The following is a 23,094-nucleotide window of genomic DNA, read 5'->3' as shown; positions in this document are numbered from 1 at the left end:
TGGGGTAACACATCTGTTGCTGTCTAGAGGCAGTGATTGGACATTGTATAGTAGAATGCCAAGATTGACTTGGGGTAACAAACCCCTTGGTGTCCAGAGGCAGTCATTGGACGTTGTAGTACAAGACTTTCCTACAACATGGTTGAGTACTGCAGCTCTGCTGCTACTTATGAGTAGTGCTCAGTTTGTAGGGTACGTCTGTTGACATTGCATTTTGTTTGTGGAGTTATTTATATTTTGTTGCTGTTCACAGGGGGTCTGTGGATAACTTGCACAACTGACACCTCCTGTACGCAGGCTGTAGGTTGAAAGTTCTTTCCACAAAGAGTGACATGTCTTACCTCTGAGCCATATTAGTGCATGTTCAGAGCTTCTCAATACATCAGGTCAAAGAGCATCCCTACTGTGGGCTGGATCTTTAGAGGTTACATAGTACAGGCGCTACAGACCTGTCGGAGGTTTTACCCAGCTTGCACCAGGGATTCAGGTTATTTTATAAAGCAAAATATTTATTGCATTTTGGCAGAAACCCAATGGGACGGACTGGGATCAGAGGGATTGGAAGTCTACGATGTTATGGGCCAAACCATTCGCTGCACCTGGTGCTTACACGGTGAGTGTGAACATTTGCTATGCTGCTAATAATGCTAGATTATTTTGGGCACTAGGACTTATGCTGCCGCAACTCTGTTGTACTTCTTTCACATCTGCTGAATGCTCATCTTATCTAGAGGTGTGATACTGAGGAACAGGACAACATATTTAAGATTACATTGAAAGATAATGTAGAGTTTAAGCATAAGACTGTAGCCATAACTGAGCCACAACTACAACATCAGCCCTTCTTCCCAACTCATCTAAGGAGTGAAAAGAGCAAAGAGATTGCTATGTGGGTAGCAGCAGGCACCTGAGAAGGCATTGGAGGGAAAAGTATATTTTTAAAAGTGAAGGTTAACAGGCAAGCCAGCCAGGAAGTCTGAGGCACAAAGGCAAGAAAAAATAGTAAGAGTTAACCAAGGAGGCGAAACATTTTAGATCTACAGTTCGATGAAGCAGAAGAGAAAGATATGTTGAGAAAAGAACCGTCATTGATGTACTTCACAACTGAAATTCAACTTTATAATTAGAAGGGCTGGGATGGATGGAATCAGACTGGAGCAGGTTAAACTTAAGGTGAATGAGGCGGACGTTATACTGATGGGGCTTCAGGTGCTGATGGGGCTTCAGATACTGATGGGGCTTCAGGTGCTGATGGGGCTTTAGATACTGATGGGGCTTCAGGTGCTGATGGGGCTTCAGATACTGATGGGGCTTCAGATACTGATGGGGCTTCAGATACTGATGGGGCTTCAGATACTGATGGGCTTCAGATACCGATGGGGCTTCAGATACTGATGGGGCTTCAGATACTGATGGGGCTTCAGATACTGATGGGGCTTCAGGTGCTGATCGGGCTTCAGATACTGATGGGGCTTCAGGTGCTGATGGGGCTTCAGACACTGATGGGGCTTTAGATACTGAAGGGGCTTCAGATACTGATGGGGCTTCAGATACTGATGGGGCTTCAGATACTGATGGGGCTGTAGATACTGATGGGGCTTCAGATACTGATGGGGCTTCAGATACTGATGGGGCTTTAGATACTGGTGGGGCTTCAGATACTGATGGGGCTTCAGATACTGATGGGGCTTTAGATACTAACTGATGGGGCTTTAGATACTAACTGATGGGGCTTTAGATACTGATGGGGCTTTAGATACCGATGGGGCTTCAGATACTGATGGGGCTTTAGATACTAACTGATGGGGCTTTAGATACTAACTGATGGGGCTTTAGATACTGATGGGGCTTTAGATACCGATGGGGCTTCAGATACTGATGGGGCTTCAGATACTGATGGGGCTTTAGATACTAACTGATGGGGCTTTAGATACTGATGGGGCTTTAGATACCGATGGGGCTTCAGATACTGATGGGGCTTCAGATACTGATGGGGCTTCAGATGCTGATGGGGCTTCAGATACTGATGGGGCTTCAGGTGCTGATGGGGCTTCAGGTGCTGATGGGGCTTCAGATACTGATGGGGCTGTAGATACTGATGGGGCTGTAGATACTGATGGGGCTTCAGATACTGATGGGGCTGTAGATACTGATGGGGCTTCAGGTACTGATGGGGCTTCAGATACTGATGGGGCTTTAGATACTAACTGATGGGGCTTTAGATACTGATGGGGCTTTAGATACCGATGGGGCTTCAGATACTGATGGGGCTTCAGATACTGATGGGGCTTCAGATGCTGATGGGGCTTCAGATACTGATGGGGCTTCAGGTGCTGATGGGGCTTCAGGTGCTGATGGGGCTTCAGATACTGATGGGGCTTTAGATACTGATGGGGCTTCAGATGCTGATGGGGCTTCAGGTGCTGATGGGGCTTCAGATACTGATGGGGCTTCAGATACTAATGGGGCTTCAGATACCGATGGGGCTTCAGATACTGATGGGGCTTCAGGTGCTGATGGGGCTTCAGATACTGATGGGGCTTTAGATACTAATGGGGCTTCATGTGCTGATGGGGCTTCAGATACTGATGGGGCTTTAGATACTGATGGGGCTTCAGATACTGATTGGGGCTTCAGATACTGATGGGGCTTCAGATACCGATGGAGCTTCAGATACTGATGGGGCTTCAGATACTGATGGGGCTTCAGATACCGATGGAGCTTCAGATACTGATGGGGCTTCAGATACCGATGGGGCTTTAGATACCGATGGGGCTTCAGATACTGATGGGGCTTCAGGTGCTGATGGGGCTTCAGATACTGATGGGGCTTTAGATACTAATGGGGCTTCATGTGCTGATGGGGCTTCAGATACTGATGGGGCTTTAGATACTGATGGGGCTTCAGATACTGATTGGGGCTTCAGATACTGATGGGGCTTCAGATACCGATGGAGCTTCAGATACTGATGGGGCTTCAGATACTGATGGGGCTTCAGATACCGATGGAGCTTCAGATACTGATGGGGCTTCAGATACCGATGGGGCTTTAGATACCGATGGGGCTTCAGATACTGATGGGGCTTTAGATACTGATGGGGCTTCAGATACTTATGGGGCTTCAGATACTGATGGGGCTTCAGATACCGATGGGGCTTCAGATACTGATGGGGATTCAGATACTGATGGGGCTTCAGATACTGATGGGGATTCAGATACTGATGGGGCTTCAGATACTGATGGGGCTTCAGATACTGATGGGGCTTCAGATACCGATGGAGCATCAGATACTGATGGGGCTTTAGATACTGATGGGGCTTCAGATACTGATGGGGCTTCAGATACCGATGGGGCTTCAGATACTGATGGGGCTTCTGACACTGATGGGGCTTCAGATACCGATGGGGCTTCAGATACTGATGGGGCTTCAGGTGCTGATGGGGCTTCAGATACTGATGGGGCTTTAGATACTGATGGGGCTTTAGATACTAATGGGGCTTCAGATACTGATGGGGCTTCAGATACCGATGGGGCTTCAGATACTGATGGGGCTTCAGATACCGATGGAGCATCAGATACTGATGGGGCTTCAGATACTGATGGGGCTTTAGATACTGATGGGGCTTCAGATACTGATAGAGCTTCAGATACTGATGGGGCTTCAGATACTGATGGGGCTTCAGATACTGATGGGGCTTTAGATACCGATGGGGCTTTAGACACTGATGGGGCTTCAGATACCGATGGGGCTTTAGATACCGATGGGGCTTCAGATACTGATGGGCTTTAGATACTGATGGGGCTTCAGATGCTGATGGGGCTTCAGATACTGATGGGGCTTCAGATACTGATGGGGCTTTAGATACTGATGGGGCTTCAGATACTTATGGGGCTTCAGATACTGATGGGGCTTCAGATACTGATGGGGCTTCAGATACTGATTGGGGCTTCAGGTGCTGATGGGGCTTTAGATACCGATGGGGCTTCAGATACTGATGGGGCTTCTGACACTGATGGGGCTTCAGATACTGATGGGGCTTCAGATACCGATGGAGCATCAGATACTGATGGGGCTTCAGATGCTGATAGAGCTTCAGATACTGATTGGGGCTTCAGATACCGATGGAGCTTCAGATACCGATGGGGCTTCAGATACCGATGGAGCATCAGATACTGATGGAGCATCAGATACTGATGGGGCTTCAGATACTGATGGGGCTTCAGATACTGATGGGGCTTTAGATACCGATGGGGCTTTAGATACCGATGGGGCTTCAGATACTGATGGGGCTTCAGATACTGATGGGGCTTCAGATGCTGATGGGGCTTCAGATGCTGATGGGGCTTTAGATACTAACTGATGGGGCTTTAGATACTGATGGGGCTTTAGATACCGATGGGGCTTCAGATACTGATGGGGCTTCAGATACTGATGGGGCTTCAGATACTAATGGGGCTTCAGATACTGATGGGGCTTCAGATACTGATGGGGCTTCATGTGCTGATGGGGCTTCAGATACTAATGGGGCTTCAGATACTGATGGGGCTTCAGATACTAATGGGGCTTCATGTGCTGATGGGGCTTCAGATACTAATGGGGCTTCAGATACTGATGGGGCTTCGGATACTGATGGGGCTTCAGATACTGATGGGGCTTCAGATACTGATGGGGCTTCAGATACTGATGGGGCTTTAGATACCGATGGGGCTTCAGATACTGATGGGGCTTTAGATACTGATGGGGCTTCAGATACTGATTGGGGCTTCAGATACTGATGGGGCTTCAGGTGCTGATGGGGCTTCAGATACTGATGGGGCTTTAGATACTGATGGAGCTTCAGATACTGATGGGGCTTCAGATACTGATGGGGCTTCAGATACTGATGGGGCTTCAGATACTGATGGGGCTTCAGGTGCTGATGGGGCTTCAGATGCTGATGGGGCTTCAGATGCTGATGGGGCTTTAGATACTGATGGGGCTTCAGGTGCTGATGGGGCTTCAGATACTGATGGGGCTTCAGGTGCTGATGGGGCTTCAGGTGCTGATGGGGCTTCAGATACTGATGGGGCTTCAGGTGCTGATGGGGCTTCAGGTGCTGATGGGGCTTCAGATACTGATGGGGCTTCAGGTGCTGATGGGGCTTCAGATACTGATGGGGCTTCAGGTGCTGATGGGGCTTCAGATACTAATGGGGCTTCAGATACTGATGGGGCTTCAGATACTGATGGGGCTTCAGATACTGATGGAGCTTCAGATACTGATGGTGCTTCAGATACTGATGGTGCTTCAGATACTGATGGGGCTTCAGATACTGATGGGGCTTCAGGTGCTGATCGGGCTTTAGATACTGATGGGGCTTCAGGTGCTGATGGGGCTTCAGATACTGATGGGGCTTCAGATACTAATGGGGCTTCAGATACTGATGGAGCTTCAGATACTGATGGGGCTTCAGATACTGATGGGGCTTCAGATACTAATGGGGCTTCAGATACTGATGGAGCTTCAGATACTGATGGTGCTTCAGATACTGATGGGGCTTCAGATACTGATGGGGCTTTAGATACTGATGGGGCTTCAGATACTGATGGGGCTTCAGATACTGATGGGGCTTCATGTGCTGATGGGGCTTCAGATACTGATTGGGGCTTCAGATACTGATGGGGCTTCATGTGCTGATGGGGCTTCAGATACTGATTGGGGCTTCAGATACTGATGGGGCTTCAGGTGCTGATGGGGCTTCAGATACTGATGGGGCTTTAGATACTGATGGGGCTTTAGATACTAATGGGGCTTCATGTGCTGATGGGGCTTCAGATACTGATGGGGCTTTAGATACTGATGGGGCTTCAGATACTGATTGGGGCTTCAGATACTGATGGGGCTTCAGATACCGATGGAGCTTCAGACACTGATGGGGCTTCAGATACTGATGGGGCTTCAGATACCGATGGAGCTTCAGATACTGATGGGGCTTCAGATACCGATGGGGCTTTAGATACCGATGGGGCTTCAGATACTGATGGGGCTTTAGATACCGATGGGGTTTCAGATACTGATGGGCTTTAGATACTGATGGGGCTTCAGATGCTGATGGGGCTTCAGATACTGATGGGGCTTCAGATACTGATGGGGCTTTAGATACTGATGGGGCTTCAGATACTTATGGGGCTTCAGATACTGATGGGGCTTCAGATACTGATGGGGCTTCAGATACTGATGGGGCTTCAGATACTGATGGGGCTTCAGATACCGATGGAGCATCAGATACTGATGGGGCTTTAGATACTGATGGGGCTTCAGATACTGATGGGGCTTCAGATACCGATGGGGCTTCAGATACTGATGGGGCTTCTGACACTGATGGGGCTTCAGATACTGATGGGGCTTCAGATACCGATGGAGCATCAGATACTGATGGGGCTTCAGATACTGATGGGGCTTTAGATACTGATGGGGCTTCAGATACTGATAGAGCTTCAGATACTGATGGGGCTTCAGATACTGATGGGGCTTCAGATACTGATGGGGCTTTAGATACCGATGGGGCTTTAGACACTGATGGGGCTTCAGATACCGATGGGGCTTTAGATACCGATGGGGCTTCAGATACTGATGGGGCTTTAGATACCGATGGGGCTTCAGATACTGATGGGCTTTAGATACTGATGGGGCTTCAGATGCTGATGGGGCTTCAGATACTGATGGGGCTTCAGATACTGATGGGGCTTTAGATACTGATGGGGCTTCAGATACTTATGGGGCTTCAGATACTGATGGGGCTTCAGATACTGATTGGGGCTTCAGATACTGATGGGGCTTCAGATACCGATGGAGCATCAGATACTGATGGGGCTTCAGATGCTGATAGAGCTTCAGATACTGATGGGGCTTCAGATACTGATGGGGCTTCAGATACTGATGGGCTTCAGATACCGATGGGGCTTCAGATACCGATGGGGCTTTAGATACTGATGGGGCTTCAGATACTGATGGGGCTTCAGATACCGATGGGGCTTCAGATACTGATGGGGCTTCTGACACTGATGGGGCTTCAGATACTGATGGGGCTTCAGATACCGATGGGGCTTTAGATACTGATGGGGCTTCTGACACTGATGGGGCTTCAGATACTGATGGGGCTTCAGATGCCGATGGAGCATCAGATACTGATGGGGCTTCAGATGCTGATAGAGCTTCAGATACTGATTGGGGCTTCAGATACCGATGGAGCTTCAGATACCGATGGGGCTTCAGATACTGATGGGGCTTCAGATACTGATGGGGCTTCAGATACTGATGGGGCTTCAGATACTGATGGGGCTTCAGATACTGATGGGGCTTCAGATACTGATGGGGCTTCAGATACTGATGGGGCTTCAGATGCTGATGGGGCTTCAGGTGCTGATGGGGCTTCAGATACTGATGGGGCTTCAGATACTGATGGGGCTTCAGATACCGATGGGGCTTCAGATACCGATGGGGCTTTAGATACTGATGGGGCTTCAGATACTGATGGGGCTTCAGATACTGATGGGGCTTCAGATGCTGATGGGGCTTCAGATACTGATGGGGCTTCAGATGCTGATGGGGCTTCAGGTGCTGATGGGGCTTTAGATACTGATGGGGCTTTAGATACTGATGGGGCTTCAGATGCTGATGGGGCTTCAGATACCGATAGAGCTTCAGATACAGATGGGGCTTCAGATACTGATGGGGCTTCAGGTGCTGATGGAGCTTCAGATACTGATGGGGCTTCAGGTGCTGATGGGGCTTCAGATACTGATGGGGCTTCAGATACTGATGGGGCTTCAGATACTGATGGGCTTTAGATACTGATGGGGCTTCAGATGCTGATGGGGCTTCAGATACTGATGGGGTTTCAGATACTGTTGGGGCTTCAGATACTGATGGGGCTTCAGATACAGATGGGGCTTCAGATACTGATGGGGCTTCAGATACTGATGGGGTTTCAGATACTGATGGGGCTTCAGATGCTGATGTGGCTTCAGGTGCTGATGGGGCTTTAGATACTGATGGGGCTTCAGATACTGATGGGGCTTTAGATACTGATGGGGCTTCAGGTACCGATGGGGCTTCAGATACCGATGGGGCTTCAGGTGCTGATGGGGCTTCAGATACTGAAGGGGCTTCAGATACTGATGGGGCTTCAGATACTGATGGGGCTTCAGATGCTGATGTGGCTTCAGATACTGATGGGCTTTAGATACTGATGGGGCTTCAGATGCTGATGGGGCTTCAGATACTGATGGGGCTTCAGATACTGATGGGGCTTCAGATACTGATGGGGCTTCAGATGCTGATGGGGCTTCAGATGCTGATGGGGCTTCAGATACTGATGGGGCTTCAGATACTGATGGGGCTTCAGATACAGATGGGGCTTCAGATACTGATGGGGCTTCAGATACTGATGGGGCTTCAGATACTGATGGGGCTTCAGGTGCTGATGGGGCTTCAGATACTGATGGGGTTTCAGATACTGATGGGGCTTCAGATACTGATGGGGCTTCAGATGCTGATGGGGCTTCAGATACTGATGGGGCTTCAGATACTGATGGGGCTTCAGATACTGATGGGGCTTCAGATGCTGATGGGGCTTCAGATACTGATGGGGCTTCAGATACTGATGGGGCTTCAGATACAGATGGGGCTTCAGATGCTGATGTGGCTTCAGGTGCTGATGGGGCTTCAGATACTGATGGGGCTTTAGATACTAATGGGGCTTCAGGTGCTGATGGGGCTTCAGATACTGATGGGGCTTCAGATACTGATGGGGCTTCAGATACTGATGGGGCTTCAGATGCTGATGGGGCTTCAGATACTGATGGGGCTTCAGATACTGATGGGGCTTCAGATACAGATGGGGCTTCAGATGCTGATGTGGCTTCAGGTGCTGATGGGGCTTCAGATACTGATGGGGCTTCAGATACCGATGGGGCTTCAAATGCTGATGGGGCTTCAGATACTGAAGGGGCTTCAGATACTGATGGGGCTTCAGATACTGATGGGGCTTCAGATGCTGATGTGGCTTCAGATACTGATGGGCTTTAGATACTGATGGGGCTTCAGATGCTGATGGGGCTTCAGATACTGATGGGGCTTCAGATGCTGATGTGGCTTCAGGTGCTGATGGGGCTTTAGATACTGATGGGGCTTCAGATACTGATGGGGCTTTAGATACTGATGGGGCTTCAGGTACCGATGGGGCTTCAGATACCGATGGGGCTTCAGGTGCTGATGGGGCTTCAGATACTGATGGGGCTTCAGATACTGATGGGGCTTCAGATGCTGATGTGGCTTCAGATACTGATGGGCTTTAGATACTGATGGGGCTTCAGATGCTGATGGGGCTTCAGATACTGATGGGGCTTCAGATACTGATGGGGCTTCAGATACTGATGGGGCTTCAGATGCTGATGGGGCTTCAGATGCTGATGGGGCTTCAGATACTGATGGGGCTTCAGATACTGATGGGGCTTCAGATACAGATGGGGCTTCAGATACTGATGGGGCTTCAGATACTGATGGGGCTTCAGATACTGATGGGGCTTCAGATACTGATGGGGCTTCAGGTGCTGATGGGGCTTCAGATACTGATGGGGTTTCAGATACTGATGGGGCTTCAGATACTGATGGGGCTTCAGATGCTGATGGGGCTTCAGATACTGATGGGGCTTCAGATACTGATGGGGCTTCAGATACTGATGGGGCTTCAGATGCTGATGGGGCTTCAGATACTGATGGGGCTTCAGATACTGATGGGGCTTCAGATACAGATGGGGCTTCAGATGCTGATGTGGCTTCAGGTGCTGATGGGGCTTCAGATACTGATGGGGCTTTAGATACTAATGGGGCTTCAGGTGCTGATGGGGCTTCAGATACTGATGGGGCTTCAGATACTGATGGGGCTTCAGATGCTGATGGGGCTTCAGATACTGATGGGGCTTCAGATACTGATGGGGCTTCAGATACAGATGGGGCTTCAGATGCTGATGTGGCTTCAGGTGCTGATGGGGCTTCAGATACTGATGGGGCTTCAGATACCGATGGGGCTTCAGGTGCTGATGGGGCTTCAGATACTGAAGGGGCTTCAGATACTGATGGGGCTTCAGATACTGATGGGGCTTCAGATGCTGATGTGGCTTCAGATACTGATGGGCTTTAGATACTGATGGGGCTTCAGATGCTGATGGGGCTTCAGATACTGATGGGGCTTCAGATACTGATGGGGCTTCAGATACTGATGGGGCTTCAGATGCTGATGGGGCTTCAGATGCTGATGGGGCTTCAGATACTGATGGGGCTTCAGATACTGATGGGGCTTCAGGTGCTGATGGGGCTTCAGATACTGATGGGGTTTCAGATACTGATGGGGCTTCAGATGCTGATGGGGCTTCAGATACTGATGGGGCTTCAGATACTGATGGGGCTTCAGATGCTGATGGGGCTTCAGATACTGATGGGGCTTCAGATACTGATGGGGCTTCAGATACAGATGGGGCTTCAGATACTGATGGGGCTTCAGATACCGATGGGGCTTCAGATACTGATGGGGCTTCAGATGCTGATGGGGCTTTAGATACCGATGGAGCTTCAGATACTGATGGGGCTTCAGATACTGATGGGGCTTCAGATACTGATGGGGCTTCAGATACTGATGGGGCTTCAGATACTGATTGGGGTTTGGATTCTGCTCAGTCAAGTTACTGGTCAGGGCTAGCAAGGGAGAGTCGGTGATCAGGTTTCAAGAACTTTTCAGTGGACTGAACCAACATATTTGGTTACAGAAAAAAAGCTCTTGATGCTGGGAGTGTGTGTTTGGATTTGTTCACAAGCTACCCTGAGAGTTGGTCCAGAGTAATTCAGCTAGCAGGGCTTTCTTTCAGCTCATCAATGTTCTGCAGGCAGGAAATGATGCAGTTCCTTTCTTGCTTTTGGGATAGGGAGGTGAAAGATACCAAGAGGTCATACTTGGGGGTTGGTCAGTGACAAAGGAAGAAGGGAAGAAAGAATGATGTAGGATTCACCCAAAGAAATTATTTGAAATAATAAAATCCCTGTCATAGTGCTGGGCTCAGCACTGCGCTCCGAGTTCTCATCAACTGCCCACTATTGCACTAAAACTGCGAGTAATAAACACAGCCTAAACCTTATCAATTTTTGATGCTCCTCGATTACAGCCAAACAATATTGGTTTTGATGGAAGTCCGGGATGTGTTGAAGGGCACTTCTCATCATGTGCAGATGTGGCTGCAGTTGAGGGTGATTCAGTGCATGAGGCAGTAACGAGGGCACGGAGCAGTGTGAGTGGAGTGAGCGAGCGCTCTCCTCGATACACTTACTAGTTGGATGAAAGATTCTGCTTCTTATGGATTTTGCATCCTGGTCCTCTGTAAGTGCTGATATGTGTCCTGTCTTCACAGTTGGAGAAGAAACATTAATGGATCAATTAGCAGGAAAAATTCAAAGAAGATGCTGGAAATCTTAGCAGTGAAGCCCATCTCGTCGGAGCACTGGGCTCTGCCCGGGGTAAGAAATAGCACTGGACCTTGGGCAGCCTGGGGAGGGATTTGGTTTGACTGATTTCTGAAGCTCAGTCTCCAGTTCGACTCTACTCAGAATATCCGTCCTTCTGCCAAAGCAGATACTTGTGCTGACAGTTTCTCATACAATTGACACTAGAAACAAGATACATAAAAAGCAAAGCTACATTGAAAACCAAATTTGTATAGCTGGAGGTGCAGACCCTCCACAAATCCTCCCAATCTCGTACAGAGATCTGATTGGCTGCCAACACTTCAACCAGGAAGTTTTATTAATTTATGCATGTTCAGATATTTTTAATTAGTTAAAGCAAGCGCCTCGCTCAAATGCAGTTTCCTCTATGAAAAGAAATTATAAATCTTGGGCCAACTGTACAATATGGCTGACAACAGAGGTGGACCCCTAGCTTACTCCTAAGCTCCGATCTCAGTGGTTCTTAACATTTTGTCTTCTGTGGACCTCCGCTGATCACTGCTGGAAGCTGGGCACTCACGCCTAAGTAATTGCTATGATTCAAACCTCAAAATAATACACAAAAATATAGAAACAAGTGCACATCAAACAAATACACAAATTAGAAATATTTTACCTAATTCACTTAAAAAAACATATGTAAAAATTCGAAATTTCAGAGTAGAGCATTTTAAAATATTGTTTTATTTCTAAAAAAATACAACACTTTATGCTGAATGTTTCAATATCATTGTGGGCCAGATGCACAACCATTTTAAGCATTTGCAAACAGAGAATTGTGCCATTTGTGACTGCTAAAAGCGCTTTTGCAATGTACTAACCCTATTATGCAAGTCGGTAACCTATTACAGACTCGCAAAAATAGGGTTTGGGATTCACTTTTAGGATGGGGCCCTTCCTAATAGCAAGTTGCAGTGGCATGTCTGAATGTTTTGCAACCGGGATGTGGTCACAAAACATTCATATTTTACCACTCTGTAAAGGAGGTGGTAACCCATTCAGAAACCGGAAGGGGACCCCGTCCCTTTCGTGAATGTGGGCAGCAATTTATTTTTAAAGCAGACAGTGGACCCACGGACCACGGCCTACTCCTAAAAAACAAAAGGAAACTTTTCTATTTTTTTTAATGCATCTCATTTTTATTTAAGAAAAACGGACAGCATTTCAGAAAAAAATGCTTTATTCAAAAAGCAATTCAAAAAGGGGGTGGTGATGAACAGAGTGTCTGAATTAAGCAGAATACTCCTACCCAGTCAAGAGATCAGGGCTTGATCCATCACCGTTATTTATCTCACTGCACCATCCCAGCTCAGAACCTGGCTACATGCAAATTAGTCTGACCCAGTGCCTCATGGGAACAGGGCAGACCAAACTACCAAGCCAATTCTTCACCGGAAAGGAGACAAGCTTCCCATGATGCACTGGGCCAGTGACAGACTAATTTGCATGTAGCCAGGTTCTGAGCTGGGATGGTGCAGTGAGATAAAAAAAACGGTGATGGATCAAGCCCTGATCTTTGGACTGGGTAAGAGTGGTCTGCTTAATTCAGACACTCTGTTCATCACCACCCCCTTTTCTGAATTATTCAAAAAGCAATCACAGACAGGGTGGTCTACTGACCCCAACATGTCACCATCCCTGTGATTACAGGCCACTCCCAATGGGTAGCAACAGGTCGCAAATTGTGACCTACCTCATAAGTATAATGAGGTAGGTAATTTACTACCTCATCGGGAATTGCTAAATGTGCCTAAGACACATTAGTACATTTTATTTTGTGGCAGCATTATAGCTGGTTGTCTAAAAATTAATTTATATTTAGCAGAGAAAGAGATTATGTTGGGACGTATCCCTAGGATTAAGACCTTTAATATCGATTATGCTTGTAACAGCACGACTCTGCCTAGAATTTTTGAATGGTGGTCAATGCTAAGGGAGATTGTAGAAAGAGAGATGGGCATTGCTGAGAGCGGAGGCATTCGATCCGGGAAGAAGTTTTTCCGAATCTGGGGACCTTTGCTAAATTAAACAAAAATACAGCTTTTGAATATCTGCATTTTTTTACATTTCATCTGTTTAACTTCTTTTTATTACCCTAAGATGTTTATCTATTTACCTAATGTATAATGGCTTTTCTTTTTTTTCTTTTTTCTCTTTTTTCTGCTGTATATGTACTGTATGCCATGATCTTGATGTTTTGTGTTCATTGTGCTTACTCCTCCAAATAAAAATTAAATAAAAATAAAAAAAAAACAAAATGAAATGGACGTTCATCTGGCCTTTTGTCTTTTTTGCTCCAAATGCATGCTTTCTGCTGTGGTATATGTGCTTCAATAAAGCCACCACTCTTCTATAGTAGTTTCCTTATATTAAACTTACGCTGCTCCCACAAATCAAAATCCAAATAATAGCTTAATTATTATCCTCAAATTTTAAATTCCTTCACATTCACAGTGTTTTAAAACTTTAAATTTTCATGTATTTATAGTTTATTTTCTGTAAATATTATTCAATTTTTTTAACAATCACGGACCTCCTGGACAAGCGTCTCAGACCCCTGTTAAAAATCACTGCTTTAGTTTCTAAAATCATATTCTCCATAAGGCAGGGACCACGGGCACTAGAAGGCAGGCTCAGGTTTAATTTGCCTCTCGATCTTCAGACATGTGGCCCTGATTTGGAGGTACGCTGGCAGGAAGTTCTGCCACCATTGCTGCTGCTTCCTCTCAAAAACCATAGAGTTCTCTGCAAGGGCAGCAGAGGTTTCAGCTTCCAGATGACTGAATCGGTTGCAGGAAATACTCCAGCTTCTAGAGGTATCTCTGGGGGCCGGAAATGGTTGCATTCAAAACCAGTCATTACCCCCATTTCTATCTTCCCAGCATGGTGTCAGGTGTTCCCAAAAGAATAAAGTCAGCAACACTTTGGTGGCGCAGGTGTTGATGCTCTTGCAAGCAGAATATCCCTCAGTGGCCAAACTCTATATCAACAGATACCACACAGTCAACAGGACCAGGAATTAGGCCACCTTCTTGGAATATTGATCAATCCTGCCTCTCTTAACCAAGCTCCTGGTCACTTCAATTGCCAGAGATAATGTACACAGCAGCAGCAGCACCCTTCTTCGATCTCCGTGAGCGGATCGCCTGCTTCTAGGGGAAGTTGTTGACCCTGCTGTCCAAATAGGCCATAGATGTCCAGTGGTGCACACTGGGCGGTACTGCAGTGGCACAAGTCATGGTGGCGCAGTCATGACAGCTGGACTGGTCATTTCTTGGTACATTCTAGAGATGCATGAACCTAGCATGAGATATTTCTTCTGGAGTGCATGTTCTACTAACCAAACGCCTTTACTTTCTTTATATGCTAAGGGGACGTTGGCGCCAGGGGAGAAGTTACCGTCCAAACTAAAGGAGATTCTGAAGGAGGAATTCTGGCAGCAGTTTGAGATCCTGAAGAACCAGGGTACAGAGGTAGGTTTACTGACTGAGCCCTCCAGAGAGTGATGCAAGGGCCAGGCAGCGGAATTTTAGTCCTCAAGAACGAATGCTGGCAGGAAACGGGAAACAGCCATCCCATTGCATGTGTTAGAACGCATGCGATTACAACGCGTCGTTACACCGACCGCTTTGTTACATCGCAGTACCATTACAACGCAAGTGGTTACAACGGCTTCCTATAGGGGGTGCTCTAAACTAAGGAATAGTATAATTTACTATTCCAACACCTTCCCTACTGTTGCACACACTGGAGTTGGAATAGTAAATTATACTATTCCTAAGTACAGCGCACCCCCTAGAGCTAAACATTGTAACGACTTGCGTTGTAATGGTACTGCGATGTAACAACGTAGTCATTGTAACAACTGCGTTGTTATGTAAAAAGCTATATTCACAGGAAACACAATAGTGCTGTATGCATAGACACAGGTGACTGATAATCAAGGAGCTAGTCGGTTACAATACTACAGCAAGAGGTAACGCCTCAAGGCTAAAACATAAATCTCAATTACAATTACGAAAAAAGGCAACGTAAGCATCAGAGCAGAACTACTGTCCAGTCTTCCGTTACAATAGAAGCCTTTCAGCATGGCCACAATAAAAGAATGAATAGTAGTGAATGGTTTGTACTTTGACCCATTGGGGCTCTTTCCACTTCTGGGATCCTTGGTCATTTGATTAAAGCAGGTAACTGTTGAGGAGGAAGAGCATACTTTGCTGGAAACAGGTGCTGAGGAGAGCAAAGAGGAAGCCACTTCATTTTCTAGAGATGTTCTGGACTTTAAAGGAGTTGGTAGAATACATGACTACTGACTGGTCAAATGTTTGATGAATTATAGCGATACAAATGGACACTAAGTAAGGGGAGAAACAAGTGAACTTGATTTGTAAGAAGCAAGCTGAGCAGCAAACACAGGTTGTGGTCGCGGAGAATTTTTACTTGGTTTGAAGCCTTCAATCAATCAATCAATCATTAACATTTATAGAGCGCGCTACTCACCAGTGAGGGTCTCAAGGCGCTGGAGGGAGGGGGGGGGAGCTGCTACTGCTCAAAGCTTTGATCTCTGCGTGTTTCCAGCTTTCAGGGAAGGTGGCTGAAGTGAAGAAGCTGTTTATGATGTTCCGGAGGTGGGGTGCAATGATGGTGTTGGCTTTGTTGAAGATATGATGAGGGCACGGGTCGGAGGGGGAGCCCGAGTGGATGGTGTTCATGACGTGGGTGGTGTCTCCAGTGCTGGTGGCGGTCCAAGCGTCGAGGATGGTGGTGGGGGTCATAGGTTTGGTGGCTGGAGGCGTAGATTGGAGTCCGAAACTGTTGTGTATGTCTGTGATCTTGCAGAGGAAGAACGTGGCGATCGGAGGAGCAGAGTTCCAGGGATGGTTTGATGTCGTTAATTGCTGGTGCTGGGGTTGGAGAGCTCTTTGACGATGGTGAAGAGTTCCTTGCTGTTTTGGGTGTTGTTGTCCAGCCGCTCTTTGTACGATGTCCTTTTGGTGGTGCGAATCATCTGGTGGTATTCGCGGATGGCGTTCTTGAGGGCTGTTCTGTTTTCTGAGGTTCGTTCGTGGCGCCAGGTTTTTTCGAGGGTTCACCAAGATTTCTTTGCGACTTTGCGGGCGTCTGTGAACCATGAGATTTTTCTGTTGCCGGTCAGGCTTGGGGGGTTCTTCAGTGGAGCGAGGTCGTCGGCGCAGTTGGTGATCCACTGTGCGAGGTTGTGGGCAGCGTCGTTGGTGTCAGTTGTGCTGGCAGGAGGGTTTTGGCTCAGTGATGTGGTTAGCTGGTCTGTGGTGACTTTGCTCCAGCATCTGCGGGGGATCCTTTGCGTGTGGGGGTGGATGTAGTCTTCTTGAAGGTGAAGTGGATGCAGCTGTGGTCAGTCCAGTGTAGTCCGGTGGAGTGGTTGAAGGAGACGTGGTTGCTGGCGGAGAAGATGGGGTCGAGCGTGTGGCCGGCGCGGTGGGTGGGTGTGTCCACCAGTTGCTTGAGTCCGAGGTTGGCGAGGTTGTCGAGTAGGGTGGTGGTGTTGCTGTCGTTGATGTTCTCCATGTGGAAGTTCAGGTCCCCTAGGAGGATGTATTCTGGTGAGGCTAGGGCGTGCGGGCTGATGAAGTCGGCGATGGTTTCACTGAATTGTGTGCACGGGCCCGGGGGTCTGTAGATGAGGGTTCCTCTGAGAGTGGTTTGAAGGTCGGTGTGGATCTGGAAGTGTAGGTGTTCGGCGGAGGAGAGTGTGTTTTCAGCGTTGGTCGTGATGCTGATGGTGTTTCTGTGGATGATGACAATTCCTCCTCCGGTTTGGTTGGTGCGGTCCCTCTGAGTGATCTTGTAGCCGGCCGGGATGGCAATGGTGATGTCGGGGGCTGAGGAGGCGTTCATCCAGGTTTCCGTGAGGAAGGCGACGTCTGTTGTTGTTGTGTCGAGGAGGTCCCAGAGTTCAATGGGGTGCTTGTGGACGGAGCGGGTGTTGAGGAGGATGCACCTGAGGTGGTGGTTGTTGTTGTTGCTGAGTCCGGTGGGTGGGGTGTAGGTTCGGTGGCAGGAACATTTGCAGGCTTGGCAGGTGAAGGGTCCGTGAGTTCGCTTCGGGGTGGCTTGGTAGCAGGCGGGTGGTCGTCCGTTGTTGAGTGCGTTGAGGATGGCGGGTCGTATCTCAGTCGGGTAGCTTGGATCCGGCGGGGTCCAGGGGTTCTGGCGCTGGGCGTGGTCCAGGCGCGGACGGGCGCAGACGGGCTTGCCTTAGGCACGCCTTCGGCTGCAGCGCAGCCTCCATATGAGGAGGGAGAGAGGGGGATTTGGTAGGGAGGAGCAGCTGGGGGGCGGGAGTGGGGTGGCCAATAGGAGAGTGGGGGGCAGAGCCGCAGGGAGGCAGCGACGGGAAGGTGGCACCAGGGGGAGTACACAGAATGCAAAAAAGGTGGGGGGAGGGGGTACAGAGGTCAGAGGAGCACAGAGAGCTAAAACGGGGGGACAAAGGGGCACAGAAGTATGAAGACACAGAGGCAGGAGAAGGGGGGCACAAGGGGCACATAAGGGGCACAGAAGTACAAAAACGGGTCACAGAAAGGAAAACGGGGTCACCAGGGCAGAGGCAAAACCGGGGGGCACGAGGGCACACTCACCAAAGCAGAGAGGCAAATGAAGCAGGGGTAAAGACCAGGGCACAGAGGCAAAGCGGGGAGCATGAAGGGCAACGATCAGCAGAAGTAGGAAGGCAGTGGAGACAGGGGTAGAGCCCAGAGGAGGGAAAGGGACGGCGGGCTCACGCAAAGTGAGCAGGGGCAGCGGAAGCGGGCAACAAGCAGTTGGCAGCACAACACAGGGGCAGCGACACAGGTGGACCGTGTAGCGGCAGGGGGGTGACCTACCTGCAGGCAGGGTCATTACTGAAAGGGAGCAGAGGGGGGATCTTAGAAAGTTTTCTCTGCTGTGTGTTGCGATGTTGTGGGTAACACCCCAGGGATATGTATTCTAGGGGTTGCCAGTCAGGTCCAGGCACTATCGTTCCCCTGCCATGTCTGGGTTGGGTTTCATCTGGGATCATCAGTACTCAGATATGTTCCCCATAACATCTGCAGTGTGCTTAGATACAGCAACCTCTCCAGCTCCTACCCAGACATCACAGGGAAGTGAAGTAAAGATAATGACTAACACACACTGGACGGGGGCGTTGCCTCCATTTGCACTTAATGTTTTAGAGAAAGATCCAGCTTGCATGTCCTGCTCATTTGAAGGTTGTGCATATGGCACCAAAGATTTTGTCTGCATATCCGCTGTAGAAGTCCTGACCTAGACAAGTCCTTGTTCATGGTACAAGAGTTCTGGACGCACACTGGTTTATCATGTAACACGCAAGTACCAGGACACATATGAGACTTGCTGTAGGATAGATGGGGCTTCTTGCACTGTGGATCAGGGATTTTCAACCATGTGTATTTGAATCTCATTGTGATCATCAAAAGCCTGTGATGGTATCATCCGATGAAGCAGATTAATACATTACAGTCTGGAACTCATTTAGGAGTGTGGAACATGGAGACCAACAGAATGCAAATTGGTTGACTTTGACTTACGAACGTAAGATAAACCAAAAGGTTGAGGTAAACCCTGCCGCGGATGAACATTTGCCAATAGCATCTAGCTGTAGATCAATGAACGGTCTTTAGTCAAGTAACTATATCAATGAACTAGCGATCAAGACTGAGCTCTATTGCACAAGAATGAGCACCATCTATAAGGCAGGAATGAGACATGTACATGTAAGTCATGCCTATTTCTTTTCTTGAGCATCTATAACAGAACAGCGTGTTGTAGTTCATTTCCATTGAACATTAGATGACCCCTGTCTCCGTGACCTCCCTGCAGGTGTACCAAGGTTACCTTGATGACCCAAGGAACACCGACAACGCGTGGATTGAGACCCTTGCGATCAATGTGCACTTCGAATCCCAGGAGAAGCTGGACCTTCTAACCTCGGTAAACCAATCCTCCTGGGCATGAGAGTAACAATGTGGAAAATGAGTGCAGAGCATTTATACTATTAAAACAAGAATTCTTCCATCATCAGTAGTACTGTGAGGGACCTCATGGAATGTATTATCATATAATGTGGCATTGCATTGTTTCTATCACACAACTTTACATCAGACTCTGGGTCGGTGGCAGCAATAGTATGAAAGTAGGGGTACCTATGGGAGCACTTGGAAACTCCAGGAGAGTTTGGGATTCCCTAGATTATGTTCCAGGCATGTTGCTTGTGAAGCAGCTGAAACACTATGGCCAACTACAGTTGGGCACTCTAGGAGTCTTGACATATTCTAGAAACTGCTCTTCTTTTTTTGTGGTGTTCAGTCTCGATGTCAGAGGCGACCTTTGAACTCACTTAATTACTGCTAGCATTATTGCGTTCATTCTAGAGACAGCCACCAACTGGAAATGTCCACGGCAGCTGCATAGCTCTCTGGACACTTTGTAGGAGCTCCGTATAAAAGCCCCCCAGACAATGGATGGGCTTGTGCTAATTTAAGTGCCACTCAGGTGCCAGATCCAAGCCCTTAAATGATCCTTCTTATTTTAAGCTCATCCTTATTGCCCGCCATCCTTCAATCGTGCAAGCTGCCGACTACGAAACCACCAAAGACTTAATGCAGGTTCTGGGTGGCTGTCTTCATCCATTTCAGATTTAGGACCTTATTTAGATCTCGGCTGAGGGAATACTCTGTCACAACAATACAATTCAGCATGTCAGGGTCAATCAACATCCTATCACTGACCTGAGAAACACACCAAATATAGCAAGTACAAGATCTAGGTCAGCAAAAACACAGTTGACACATCTGAAGAATACATAGTACGAGATAAATGTCCATACATAAAGACACCGCACAAAGTATTATTCACCTGAAAGGGCCCCGAGGATCTGAATTAAAGGCAACAGTGGCTCATGGCCTGTGTGTAGGGTAAGACTGGACCCTTTAACTAAGAATGCCATCATGACTCCCAATGACTACTGTGGTTTGATCTTGGAAAATGAGAGGTAAAGTGTGTACATTAACTCAATGTGACTTTCTCTCTCTCTCTGGTATAGAATCTGTTGGACCGCGAGCCAGATTTTTCCATCCGCTGGCAGGTTGTAGATCAGAAGATTCCACTTTTTGCAAACCAGAAAGAAATTCTTCGTAAAGCCGCTGAGAACTTCAGAGCACATTACTGAGGCTGGCATCAACAGTAGCTGGAAAGTAACGGACAGCCATGGCCAAATCGGCTGCAACCTAGTTCCCAACTCAGGCCATTTGACCAGAGTGTAATCCAGATGTGCTGCTCAGCATCTACCATCTTTAGGTAATCACCATCCACTGGAAATGAGCAAAGATCTGAGTCCAAGAATTTCCAAACATTACTCCAGTCCTGTTTGTTATTTGTCATTGCCTCTGTGCATTTGGAACCTCTGAGAAAGGATTGCATGGTGGGGAGACAGACCTTTTGGAAGTTGTGGTGATTGCACTATAATCGGATATCTGGAGTTCCTCATTATACGAGTCTGGGTGGAAAATGCTGGTTGTTACAATCTCATCCATAGGTATTGTCATACAGGCAACAGAAGCAAAATGGTGTACAGTTTTTTTTTACAATGAAGTCTGATAATATACCTCAAGTTTTACTTTGGCTAAACTGACTTGTTTGGCAAAGTTCAGTGCTGTTTCCTGGTTTCCGTATAAGCCCCCACTTCTTCCCAGATCTCTTCACTCTGTACAAAGGAAGCAAACTGTTGAAGAACCACTTCACCGCACCAGGGATTCAGCTTTGAGTTGGTTTGCTGTACTGATTTATGTGACTGATTTCTTACTTTTCCTTTACCCTCACCAGACGGATAGATGTTTTTTTCAAGTAGGGGACTGCATGCTGTGAAGCAGCCCGAGTGTCATATGACACAATTTAAGAGCAGATATGAAACTCAGAATGTGATGAAGCAGACAGAGGTGCTGATCTGAGGTCTTATCATTGGGAAGAGGTGTGGCGCAGCGGCCAGGGCGACTGACACCGGACGCAGGGGCTCACGGTTCGATCCTCGGCTCTGGCAGCAGGGGTCTGCCCAGCACCATGTGACGCTGGGCAATAGCTCGCTTAATCTTCCCAACGGCCCCCCGCGCCGGGATGCCTCTGGGTAGCTGTGCGCTTTACAAATACTGGATTTATCATGGAGATGATCTCTAAACCAATCCTCAAGCGACATCCCAACCTCAGCAAAGGAGTCCCAGACCCACCATCGCTGATGGGCACTATATTTCACATTAAAACTATTGTGGACCTGGACAAGGAAATGGAAATTGTCCTTCACCTGCCCCACAATTTTTAGTGGTTTTGGTATTTACTATGCACAGCTCATTTATTTTTGTGTATTGTTCATATTGGAATCTGTGTAAATAAATACTCCTAATAATCACACACAAAGCCGTTATTGTATTGCCTTATTTACTTTAAGTAACACACTCATACTACTGGTATGGCCCCAAAAGCGATCAGGTCTAAGGCAACCATATCATGCATCGTGAGGGACCTGTATGTTTATGATGTGACCTATGTGTGAAGCGTTGGGTGTTGTGCATGAGAGCCATAGGGGTGCTACATCAACTGTGTTGTGTATCACGTGCCGCTGCCAGGTGTGTCAGTAAATCACAAGAGTGTGACTTGTGATTGCTAGTACCCCCTGACTACTATACCTGATTGGTATAGTGCATGTTTCTGGAGCGACCTATTGGAAAGTACTGGCAGTAATGAGCAATGGCCAGAGTGGAGCTCCATTCACGCCTCTTTGGACGTGCTACTGTGCCTAAGCATGCTGCCGATGTAGGAGAATGAAGTGGATTGGGTCAGATTTGACAGTTTATGCCACCGTCATCTGAGATCTATGTGTATATAGTGGGTGTGTTTTTTTGGCAAAGCATGTTTCGTGGTCTTGTTTGAGACAGAGGCCAGTCAGTTGGCAACAGCCACATTGTTGTGGGTCTTTCACACTCCAGGTGAATAGAAAAAGCCTGACTGTTGTTGGCAGAAAGCGCCAGAGCTTGGCTTTCTCTACCGCTAAGGAGGAACAATGATGTAATACTTGCTGAATATGGGAATAGTCGTGATCTTTGGGCCCCTAATGGTTGCTATGTGTGGAGTTTATTTTGCAGACAAATAGTCCTGACAGCACGATGGATTCATATCAGATGCAAACAGTGTGCTTGAACAAATTTCAGAGTGGGGTTGCTGAAAATCAACACAATCGCACTAAAGTCCCAGGGTTTCTTAAGTTCAAACAATTCTTCTTCAGAGCAATCAATCAATCAATCACGGCATTTATAAAGCGCGCTACTCACCCGGGAGGGTCTCAAGGCGCTGGGGGAGGGGGAGCGCTACTGCTTGAACAGCCAGGTCTTGAGCTGTTTTCTGAAGGAGAGATGGTCCTGGGTTCGCCGAAGGTGGGTGGGGAGGGTGTTCCAGGTCTTGGCTGCCAGATAGGAGAAGGATCTTCCTCCGGCTGTGGCTTTGCGGATGCGTGGTACGGTGGCGAGG

General features: G+C 47.9%; 1 protein-coding gene across 1 annotated transcript in view; it reads left to right on the top strand.

Moving 5' to 3' along the window:
- The window catches only part of LOC147693336 (transient receptor potential cation channel subfamily M member 2-like), a 136,409-nt gene extending 115,409 nt beyond the window's left edge, over window positions 1–21,000 (top strand). Inside the window, exons 13-17 of the mRNA XM_086933209.1 lie at window positions 527–613; window positions 11,442–11,547; window positions 14,907–15,008; window positions 19,402–19,512; window positions 20,624–21,000. Coding sequence (XP_086789335.1) covers window positions 527–613; window positions 11,442–11,547; window positions 14,907–15,008; window positions 19,402–19,512; window positions 20,624–20,749 — 532 coding nt within the window. The 3' untranslated portion in view covers window positions 20,750–21,000. The remainder of the gene's footprint in view (window positions 1–526; window positions 614–11,441; window positions 11,548–14,906; window positions 15,009–19,401; window positions 19,513–20,623) is intronic.
- Window positions 21,001–23,094: the final 2,094 nt, after the last annotated feature.

This window comes from Lissotriton vulgaris, chromosome 8 (genome assembly GCF_964263255.1).
Source record: "Lissotriton vulgaris chromosome 8, aLisVul1.2, whole genome shotgun sequence".
NCBI classification, from domain to species: Eukaryota; Metazoa; Chordata; class Amphibia; order Caudata; family Salamandridae; genus Lissotriton; species Lissotriton vulgaris.
The sequence above is the reverse complement of the archived record's forward strand: the minus strand, read 5'-3'. Positions and strand labels throughout refer to the sequence as shown.